Source organism: Artibeus jamaicensis, unplaced genomic scaffold (genome assembly GCF_021234435.1).
Source record: "Artibeus jamaicensis isolate MK-2021 breed Jamaican fruit bat unplaced genomic scaffold, CSHL_Jam_final contig_76, whole genome shotgun sequence".
In the NCBI taxonomy this organism is placed as follows: Eukaryota; Metazoa; Chordata; class Mammalia; order Chiroptera; family Phyllostomidae; genus Artibeus; species Artibeus jamaicensis.
This window is the reverse complement of record NW_026521954.1, coordinates 3146462-3157569: the sequence shown is the minus strand read 5'-3', so window position 1 is coordinate 3157569 and position 11108 is coordinate 3146462. Positions and strand designations below refer to the sequence as shown.

General features: G+C 43.9%; 1 protein-coding gene across 13 annotated transcripts in view; it reads left to right on the top strand.

The window, feature by feature from the left end:
* The window catches only part of CHRNA9 (cholinergic receptor nicotinic alpha 9 subunit), a 76488-nt gene that overhangs the window by 57748 nt on the left and 7632 nt on the right, over window positions 1–11108 (top strand). For 11 of the 13 annotated variants that reach the window (XM_053672296.1, XM_053672295.1, XM_053672291.1 and 8 more), the window contains 3 exons: window positions 224–369; window positions 1332–1486; window positions 9221–9753. In XM_053672296.1, coding sequence (XP_053528271.1) covers window positions 224–369; window positions 1332–1486; window positions 9221–9753 — 834 coding nt within the window. Of the gene's footprint in view, window positions 1–223; window positions 370–764; window positions 875–1331; window positions 1487–9220; window positions 9754–11108 lie in introns of those variants that run through there. The other 2 variants (XM_053672302.1, XM_053672301.1) reach the window with 2 other exon arrangements.

Sequence of the window (11108 nt, the reverse complement as noted above, 5' to 3'; positions counted from 1 at the left end):
AGCAAACAGAACCAGTGATCTAATTGCAAGGAAGTGTTCTATGCTTCCTACTAGCTCACACTGATTCTGATGGGTCAAGCTAGAAAAATAACCCTCATCCACCAAAAGCTTGTCCCCAGCTGATGCCAGGTCACCCCCAGTTCTAGTCCTCAGTCCGTTGTTTTTTGTTTTGAAATATACATGACACTACATGTTGATCCAGGTTGATCCCCTTTCTGAGCAGTTGCAGAAACAGCAGATGGAAAATATGCTCAGAAGTTGTTCAATGACCTTTTTGAAGATTATTCCAGTGCTCTTCGTCCAGTAGAAGATACAGATGAGGTCCTGAATGTCACACTGCAGATCACGCTTTCTCAGATCAAGGACATGGTTAGTACCATAAAGTGGTGACTCTTTGGCATGTTGCTTAGAAAGAAACTAACAGTGTTTTCCAAAGGGATGTTTTAACCAGGAATTGGAGAGAGAATGAGAACAGACAGCTGCGTGTTGAAGCTGGTGGGGGAAGGGGACACCAGGGGGAGGAAGTGTTCTCCAAAATTAATTTGACTAAGTGCTACCTGTCCTGGCCATGAACAGTACCAGTCTGAGATCATCTAAAGAAAGATGGTCTTACATATTATACGATCCCATTGCTGTGAAATGTCCAAGATAGGCAAAACCATAGAGACAGGAAGCAGAGTATTGGTTGCCAGGGACCATGGAATGGTGGGAAAATAGCGAGTGACTGCTTCATGGCCTGAGGAGTTTTTCTGGGTGGGGGGTAGGTGACAAAATGCTCTGGAATTAGATGCTGGCGATGGTGGCAGAACGTTGTGAATATCCTGGAAGCCACAGAATGGTGAAGCTGTAAAGCCACTTCGAAATGGTTAACGTGGTGAGCTTTATGTTCTATGAATTTTATTTCAATTAAAAAAAAGAAAGGTGGTGGTTTAAGATGACATACCTTATTTAATGCTTATCTCTGTTTAATTACACAAAATTATGGAACTTGGAAGACTTTTCTTCTATCCATTGTAAATGATATTTTCTGACTTTCTCACTCAAAATGAATCACCACTTGTTCATGTTTGAAGAAATCTGGGCAGTCGATTCGTGCAAAGTTTGATGGCTTAAATATTTTTTCACTTTACGTTTTGAACATTAAATGAAGCAGGAAAAAATATGATTGACTTGGCAGTCAGTCAAGGGGTTAGACTGAGAAAGTGCTCACTTATTTACTGAAACAGAGCAATGCTCTCAGAATTCCTATATGAAGAACAAGTGGTCTAGAGGTGAAGGGCATTCAGCTGAGGTGTCTACTGCACAAAACTGTATCTGGGTTCATTGTGCAGGACGAAAGAAACCAAATTCTGACTGCCTATTTGTGGATCCGCCAAATCTGGCATGACGCATATCTCACGTGGGATCGAGAGCAGTATGACGGACTGGACTCCATCAGAATCCCCAGCGACCTGGTGTGGCGGCCGGACATTGTCCTGTACAACAAGTAAGCGCAAGTCAGCAGCTTCTCAGGAACAAACTTGTTGATTTAAAAGAATTTAAACAAGATAAAAAAAAAAGAGAGGAATATTTAAAGCATGATTAATTATCAATACCTGTTCCTAGGCCCTGAAATGATGGTCATAAAATCTTAGATGACAAAATAGCAGCTCATAAAACTTAGAGCTACATTCTCCTGTTCAGGTAAGAACTGTATTGGCGGCCGTATTAGTTTCCTAGGGCTGCTGTGACCCCGTCACACACTGAGGAGCTAAAGCAGCAGAAATGTGTTAACTCACAGTTGTGGAGGCTAGAAGTGCATAATCAAGGTGTCAGTCAGCAAGGCTGGTTCCTTTGGAGGGCTGTGCGGCAGAGTCTGTTCCTGTCCACTCCCCTGGCTTCTGGGGGTTGCTGACCGTCTTTGTTGTTTCTTGACATGTGGAAGCATCACCCCAATCTCTGCCTTCATCCTCTCATGGCATTTTCTCTGTCTTGTCTGTGTGCACATGTTCCCTTTTATAAGGACACCAGTTATGTTGGATTAGGTGTCCACGCTACCATACCAATGTGATCTCATTTTAACTAATTACATCTCCAATGACTCTTCTGAATAAATTCATATTCTGAAGTACCGGGGGCTAGGGTTTCAACCTATGAATTTGGGGCAGGGGGCCCCAATTCATCCCATATTAGGGTGTTCCCTTCTCCAAGATCAGGTATTAGTAACAATGATACTACTAAGATTAAATTAGAATGGGCCAGTTAGAAGCTGGCCTATGAATTTTGGACTTTGCATAGGGTGGAGGATGTACTAGATTGCAAAGGCCTTGAGTAAATGGGTAGGTAAGATTTATGTTTCTCAAACTGTAAAGGACACATGAATGACACGAGGAGCTTGTTAAAATACAGATTCTGATTTAGTGGGTCTGGGCTTTTTGCTCTGCATTTGTATAAGCTCCAGGTGTCAGTCCTGCTGGTCCATGGACCACATTGTGAGGAGGAACCAGACTGGTCTGTCACAGTTCAGGCCCAGCTGCTCCACGCACTGTCAAAGGTGCCCTGTCTCTCTCCATTCTGGAGCCCAAGTTGCTGTGGTTGGGAAAGGTTTGTCTTTGGCTCAGAACAAGGTGAATGAAGGGTAGCTGTGGACCTCTCCTAAGAAGGACCTTGGCCTGCTAGTGGGCATGAGTTTCCCTTCAGGAAGCGGTGCTGGTGGGCTACAGGTGGATTTAGTCTCACCCCTTACTCGGAGAGCTCATCCGAGAATCATGACCTCCTGAAACATAGCCCTGGTCCTGCTGACCATTCCCCACTCTGAGTGGCTAGAGGAATCTTCCATATTCCTTTCCAGACAAGATAACATCCAGGTGCTTATGCTTTATCATTCCAGGTCCTCACCTGCCCACTCCCCGCACACATACACAGACAAGGTGAGAAAAAGCCACGTCCTCTGTTACCTCTGCTCATCCACAGGCTGCAGGAGAATAATCAGCAAATACAGTTTACATAGAGCACTTATAGCATTCTGTAAGTTCCAATAGTTCCTACTGGGAAACGAGCCATGCTGGTTCTCCTATCCTTCATGCTTTGAGTGGCTGAAGCAGTGACCGACTCCTACTGAAATGCCCCCAGGCAACCTTGCAGGGTGACCTAAGTTAGGCCCACCCCAGGTCCCCCCTATCCGAGAAACCAGTTATATGCTCGTGGACTCACACAGACCCACTGAGGCTTTGGTAAATTCTGTCCCCATTCTCCTTCCGTTGAGGTGTGTGAGTTCTGTTCCCCGTCCTTTCACACACAAACTTTTCACCACACCAGTTAACCAACACATTTCTGTTCCTCTGGGTTGACTCTTTAACCTTCCACGCCCTCCCACCCTAGGCAGGTCTGCTACATTCTCCTTCTCAGTAACGCCAGAGTTTTACTAGTTAGAGGAAACTCTAAAGGTAGCTATTGTTGGATGTCATTTGTATTTTTTTTCAACCAGTGAAATGAGAATTGAAGAGAGTTATATGATTAGGCAAAAGAGGGACCCCTAATTATAACCATTTCCCTGACCCTGGTTGTTCTAGCTGAATCCCTGGACCTACAGAATCCTCTGATCCCAGATATAATATCACCACCTCCCAGAAGGTGGTACAGAACCTTGTAGACCACAAAGTGGGCTTTCTGAGTGGTGGTGGGGAGAGGAAAGAGGCATATAAGGGAGCGGATACAGTTAAGTGTGATAAAGATAGTTTAGGTAGAAAGATGGCCAACATCTAGATTCCCCGTTGGTGCCTAAATCCCTAATCTCACGGGGTGAGACTTGTTAAGGAGGATCTGGGTGGTGATAGGCCTGGAAGCTGCTGCATATGAGTAGAGTTGGGTTTATTGATGCTTAGTTTGGAAGAGAAGAGTCCTTGAGAAGACTTGATGGCTACCTTAGGCAATCCTAAAGAAAATAAGGCAGAGAAAGGAAAGATAATTGCTCCAGAGGACAAAACCCAAGATGATGAAAAGAAATTAGAGGGAAGATAAGCAATTAAAAAAATAACTAATAACTTGAGCAACAAATTTTCCCAGGAGGCAGTGAACTTGTCAGGAAGATAATGGTTTGAGCAGGCACTGGCTCTGTTACCAAATCAGTAAAGGAATAAGCAATTGGGGGGGGGGGCAAAGTTCTGGTGACATTGTTTAGTATAAGTATATGGCCAACATAATGCTTAGTATAAGTTGCTACAAGAATTCCTGACAGTTTTAGATTCAGGAAAGAGTGGATTACAGTAATTCCAAATGTGCATTTATTATGAGAGTTCTAATTTTTTTTGTTAGAGGAAGGGGAAGGGAAGGAGAAAGAGTGGGAGAGCAACATGAGTGTGTGGTTGCCTCTCACATGTCCCCTACTGGGGACCTGGCCTGCAACCCAGGCATGTGCCCTGACTGGGAATTGAATTGGCGACCCTTTGCTTCACAGGTCCGTGCTCAATCCACTGAGCTACACCAGGCAGGGCTCTAATTGTTGGGTTTTAATGGGTAGTTTTAATACTTTAATACTAGTAAGGAATTGGGTGCCCTATTGCACTCAGAAATATTTTCTAGCATTTAGCTTTGAATTTCAGTTAAGTAGCATGCATAAGTGATTTTCAGCTGGTGTGCTGCAAAAATTTCTAAAACATGCAATATCTCACTATTTAGTCAGGGGCACTGACCTCTTTTGCTTTAGATTGTTTCAAAAAAAGAAAGACAATAGCCAACACAATAATAACTGTCTGGTGTGAATGAATCAAAACCAAAATTATAACTATTTTTTGTCAGATTGACAAAAAATATATACCTTGGGGTGTGACACAGAACTTTTTAATTAGCTTATGTGTGCCACCAGATAAAAAAGGTTGAAAATTGCTGGCCTAGGTGACTTTGAGGATGGAGAAGATTTTAGATGAGATTGCAAATAAAGGAGGAGGAAGAGGAGGAAGTTTGGAAAAAAAGATGAGGAGTTTGGTGTGGGAGTGGTTCAGTTTGGGGACCAAAGAAACATCCACATGGGGATGACTGATGAAGAAATTGCAAAGGCAAGCCTTAAACCTGGGAAGAAGATCAAGGACTGAGATATCAGAAGCTCTTTAACCCTTGGTAGAACTATTCAAGGAAAGAAAGAAAATGGCTGAGGATAAAACTTGGGAAGCTCTTCATTGCAGAACATGCACAGGACACTTGGAAGAAATGGATAAAGGGGAAGAAGGAGAACTGAGAGAGAGTTGTCATAAAAACCAAGGGAGAAAGAATGTCTAGGAACAAGCCAAAGTGTGAAATGCTTGGGAAGGGTTGAACAGAATAGGGACTTAGAAGCCACCTTTTTTTTTTTTTAACAGTTGTGAGTACATGAAACACAGAGTTTATTCTTGTGTTATTTATTAATTATTGTATTGTTTTCCTTATGGACAACTATAAATCTAGTTTTTTCCACCCTGTATATACTGAATCTGGCCTCTTCTTGCCATAGATTTATTGCTACCACCTTGTCTAAGCCACCATCATCTCTCACTTGGTTTTTTGCAGAAACCTCCTAATGCGTTTCTTGGCTTCCCTTCTTGCCCTTTTACAATCTACTCTCAACACAGCTGTCAGAGGGATCCTGTTCCTCCTTGGCTACAAATACTCCCATGTCTTCCTGTTTCACTCTAGAGTAGAAGTCAAAGTGCCACAAAGTCGTGACCAAACCAACCCAGTCTTGCTGACTGATCTCCTACCACCCCTCCTTCATGGCCTTACCAGCCTCCTCCCACATCTTGAGAACATGAAGCACACTTCTGCCTCAAAACATTTGCCCTTGCTCTGCCCTTGGGGTAGGATACTCTTTCCTCAGAGACTGACCCAGCTCCTCCCTCATTTCTTTCTTGCCTCTCCTTCAGGGTTGCCTAATCAGTGAACCTTTCCTTATAAACCTCCTTCCCAGCCCTGAGCCTGCTTTGTGTTTCTCCCTACCACCTATCATTATCTTTTTTAAAAATATATTTTATTGATTATGCCATTACAGTTGTTCTATATCCCCCCTTCATTCCCCTCCACCCTGCACACCCCTCCCCCACTGTTCCCCCTTTAGTTCATGACCACGTGTCTCAAGTTCTTTAGACTCTATATTTCCCATACTATTCTTGCCCTCCCCTCTATCTATTTTCTACCTACCATCTATGCTACTTATTTTCTGCACCTTCTCCCCCCTTCTCCTTCTCCCACTCCCCTGTTACTAACCTTCCATGTGATCTTCATTTCTATGGTTCACTCCTGATCTAGCTGTCCTCTTAATTTGCTTTTGTTTTATGTGTGGTTGTTAATAACTGTGAGTTTGCTGTCCTTTCACTGTTCATCTTTTTTTATCTTCTTTTTCTTAGATAAGTCCCTTTAACATTTCATATAATAAGGGCTTGGTGACGATGAACTCCTTGAATTTGATCTTATCTGAGAAGCACTTTAGATTTGTCTGTTTGTGAGTCGTGAATGACCTTTGAAAGAGAGCCTGCTGGGAGGAGGCCAAGTTGCAAGATGGGGATGTGACAGCGGCAGGTACCCATTACTCTTGAGAGCGTCTGTGGAAAGAGGGTAGAAAGGTGGGAAGTTCCTGGGAGGAGGAGAAGTTGCTGGTAGAGACTGGGGAACAAAGTTAGGAAGAGACTGGAGGAGCCAAAGAGAATAAGAGAGACCAAGAGAAGCAAAATCTTGAAGGAGACTTGGGAGGAAAGGAATCACAGTACCCAGGGGAAGTTAGCCTTGGAAGACAAGGGGGTTTCTTTTTAACGTGGAAGAGGGCAAAAGGGGACATTTGAACAACTGAGACACTGGAGAAAGAAAGGGTTGCATTATGGGCTGGAGTGAATGGACACATCCGTGCTGGGTTCTGGGCAGTCTCTGGTGACAGAGAAACTGGCTGGCCCTCATTGTGCTGTCCTGTACCAGGCCACACCTCCAATTCTGGGTACGGGATTCTTACGGCCCCCTCCAGGAGAGGCCTGTGTGCTCAAGTGCAAGGCCACTAGAATCAGTTTAATCTTCCATCAGCTACAGAGCGGAGGAGAGGCTGCCTGGAGGACACCAAGTGGAAGAGGAAAGGGAGGAAAAGAGGGAAACAATTTAAATATTCTCTTCAAGTCATGTGGTTCTCTTGCCCTCCATTTTGAACTTTTGTCTCTGTAATTTTTTCATATTCCAGTTGAGAACATGGAACCCAGTCAGAAACAGAGGGAAGGGGGAGAGAAGGAAGTTATATATACATCTCTATGGCACTTACTATGTGTCCGGCGGAGTTGGGGTTTTATGGAGTGTGGTGGAAAGATGATAGCCCCCAAAGAGTCCACAGTCGCATCACTGAAGCCTGGGAATATGTTACCTAATGTAGACAAAGGGACTCCGCAGGAGTGATTAATTTAAGGATTTGAGATGAGGACATTTCCCTGGTGGGCCCAAGGTAAACACAAGTCCTTGCAAAAGAGGGACAGGAGAGTCAGGGTAGGAGATGCTTTGAGGGCAGCAGCGGTCAGAGGGATGGGAGGAAGGAACCCTGCTCTGAGGGATGCAGGCAGCCTCCAGGAATTGGAAAAGACCAGGAAGTGACTCTCCGTCAGAGTCGCCGGAAGGAAAGCAGCCTTGTCTCCATCTTGGGTTTAGGATTTCTGACCTTTAGAACTACAAAGGTGTTCAATTTATATTGTTTTAAGACACTAGGTTTGTGGAAACATGTTATGATAGCAGTAAGAAATTAATACATATAGTTATATACTTAATATAAAGTTTAAAAAAGAAACTTAAGGTGTTCCAATCCCTGCTTTTACAGGCCAGTGACGGAAATGTAACTTGCTCAAGTTTATAAAACCTGAACCAGGTTTTGAACCCCAAATCTCTCTGTGATTATTTCTATGATGTCAGGACACTTTCTAAAGGAGAATAAACCTTATTTCCTTAGTCAACCCATTTACTTTCTTACCACCTTTTTTCTGTGCAAGGCATTCTGTAATGCACTGAGGAATAAGTTGGGATTTTAAAACTCAGTCTATGGCCTCAAGGAAGAGTCTAGTAAGAAATGTATGTAAAAACTATAATACAGGGTAAAAATGTAAAGTCCTTATAACATGGAAATAAAGTGCCGTGGCCCTGCAAGATGGAGATTTCATTCTACTGGAGAGAGAGGGAAGGCTTCTCATAGGTGGGTCTTTTTTAAAAAGTACTTTTATTTATTTTTAAATTTTATTTTTCAATTACAGTTGACATTCAATAGCATTTTAGCATTGTTCACATTGAACAATGTGTCAGATTTCTACACGTAGGATATTACAGATAGAAAAAGGAGTTTGAGTAAAAGAGGGAAACTCACAGGATCTGGGGCTGTTTCAGCCTTGGTTGGGGGAACGTGAGTACTGGAGACCTCGGGAGACACTGGGCTGGGCAGTGGGATGGGAGTAGATCATGGAACATCTAGAATAAGACACTGGGCATGAAGTGAATAAATAGGAATGTCTTTAAACTCCTCTTGGGACAGTGGGCTCTGTTCTCCCATGGCTCTGGTGAATGGGGGTCACCAGTGGGCAGTTAAAGGGGGAAAAAGTGAGGACAGGGTCCCCTTGCTCTCTTCCTGGAGAGGTGCCTTGTCTGGCTATCCCTGGACAGAAAGTCTTAACTCCTATTATGGCTTAATCAGCAGTCCATCCGCCTCGCAGTGGTGGTGGACAAAGAGTAATTTCCTAAAGGAAAATAAAAATTCTGTGCCCCCAAATGCCAGGCATAAATGTGGACAAAGAAAGGTTATCCAGAATAAATTATTATCTCTTAAACTATGGGTGAATGAACTTTTTCTGTTTTCCAAATGTTATACAATAGACATGTACAAATCTTTCAATGGCAACAAAAAGCTATTTTAATATTCTTGTGCCCACAGTTAACAAAGTCAGGTACGCAGAGCCTCTCCTTTAGAGTTCGTCTTTGACAGGTTTCCTTTTGGTCCGGCTGCATAAACCATTGTACCTAGGAAGGAACACAGAACAGACACGCTTTAAGGAAGAATTCGGATGATTTGCCCCTTGCTACTTGCAAGAGACAGAGAAGAGAAACTTAGAGTTGATTTCAGATTTTCAAGACAAAGTGATAGGGAGAGCGGTGGCCCATTGCCAAAGACATTAAGAGGACGGGCACAGGCTGGGGAGCTGTCTGGAGTGGGAAGCTGGCGAGTTCCTCCAGCAAGCTGCTCTCCTTTTCCTTCTCTCACCTCCAGGGCTGACGATGAGTCTTCCGAGCCTGTGAATACCAATGTGGTCCTGCGATACGATGGGCTGATCACCTGGGATGCACCAGCCATCACCAAAAGCTCCTGTGTGGTGGATGTTACCTACTTCCCCTTCGATAACCAGCAGTGCAACCTGACCTTTGGCTCCTGGACCTACAATGGCAATCAGGTGGACATCTTCAACGCCCTGGACAGCGGAGACCTCTCCGACTTCATCGAAGATGTGGAGTGGGAGGTCCATGGCATGCCTGCGGTGAAGAATGTGATCTCCTATGGCTGCTGCTCAGAGCCGTACCCCGACGTGACATTCACCCTCCTTCTGAAGAGGAGGTCCTCCTTCTACATTGTCAACCTTCTCATCCCATGCGTCCTCATATCTTTTCTGGCTCCCTTGAGTTTTTATCTCCCGGCAGCCTCTGGGGAAAAGGTCTCCCTGGGCGTGACCATCCTTTTAGCCATGACTGTTTTTCAGCTCATGGTGGCAGAGATCATGCCGGCCTCAGAAAATGTCCCTCTCATAGGTGAGTTCGAGTGTCTTATACTTTGAGCCTAACTTTGTAGTGGCTGGGGTTATATCTGTGCCTTTAAAACTTAGAACAATTAGGCCAGCTTCACAGTCCACACAGCTGTCTCATACTTTGTCTAGGGTCTTGGTTGGGATCTCTGAATGCAGAGGTGGCTGTTGGAAACTAAACTGGTCTTGTGGTCTCCAGAGTGACCCAAAGGAAGAGTGAGGGGCGATATAGCTTAGAGCAGTGGTTCTCCAAGGGGGGTCCCCAGACCCACAACATCGGTGTCGGTTTAGAGATACAAGTCTAGGGTGGTCTTGGGGCCCACCCTAGACTTAGTGAATTAGAAACTTTGGGAGTGAGGGCTAGCATCTGTTTTAAGGAGCCTTCTGGGTGATTTTGATGTACTTTGTTCAAATCTAAAAACCACTGGCTTACAGTTAAGGGCCTTGATTTTGAGGTCAAAGAAGTCTGCATTTGAACTCTGACTTCCCTCATTCCTTGGTCAATCTTAGACAAGTTACCTGATCTTTGAGTCTCTGCCACATCATGTCACTGCTACCTCATGTGCCATTACTCAGTGCAGAACTTGGCACATGATAAGTATTGAGAAAACAGTGGCTGTTTTTACCTTTTCGCATAACAAGGGGTCTCTTCTTGGGAAGAGTGGCAAACATGACAGAAATGATAAACTAGACTTTTAAGCCTACCATCTATTTTTAATGAAATAATTCTCAACCTCTATTGGGTCTAATAGGTATGGGAGGGCTTGTTAGAGTGCAGGTTCCTATAGTGAAAGAGTTAAATTTAGCAACCTCGGGCAACATTTGAGAATTTGAGGTGATTCTAAAGTAGATCATGTTTTTATCAATCATAATAATGAAATGTCCCTCTAAGGGTAGAGGATACATTGAGACTGCTAGTTCTGCCTCCTGTTTTGTCTTTAAGATTTTATATATTTATTTTTTCCCTTTTTCATTGATGTTCAAATACAGTTGCCTCCATTTTCCTACCATAACTTCCCCCACCCTATTCATGCCCACATCCCACCCTCAGTCCCATCCCCCCTTGGCTCTGTCCATGGGTCCCTCATTTATGTTCATTTACAACCCTTTCCCTTCTTTTCCACATTATTTCCCTCTCCCCTCCCCTCTGGTTAGTTGTTGATTGTCAGTTTGTTGTTGGTTTCAATGCTTTCTGGCTATATTTTGCTTGCCAGTTTGTTTTGTTAATTAGGTTCCATTTATTGGTGAGATCATATGGTATTTGTCTTTCACTGCCTGGCTTACTTCACTTAGCATACTCCCCACTTCCATCCATGTTGTTGTGAGGGTAGGAGCTCCTTCTTTATTTCTGCTGTGTGGTAT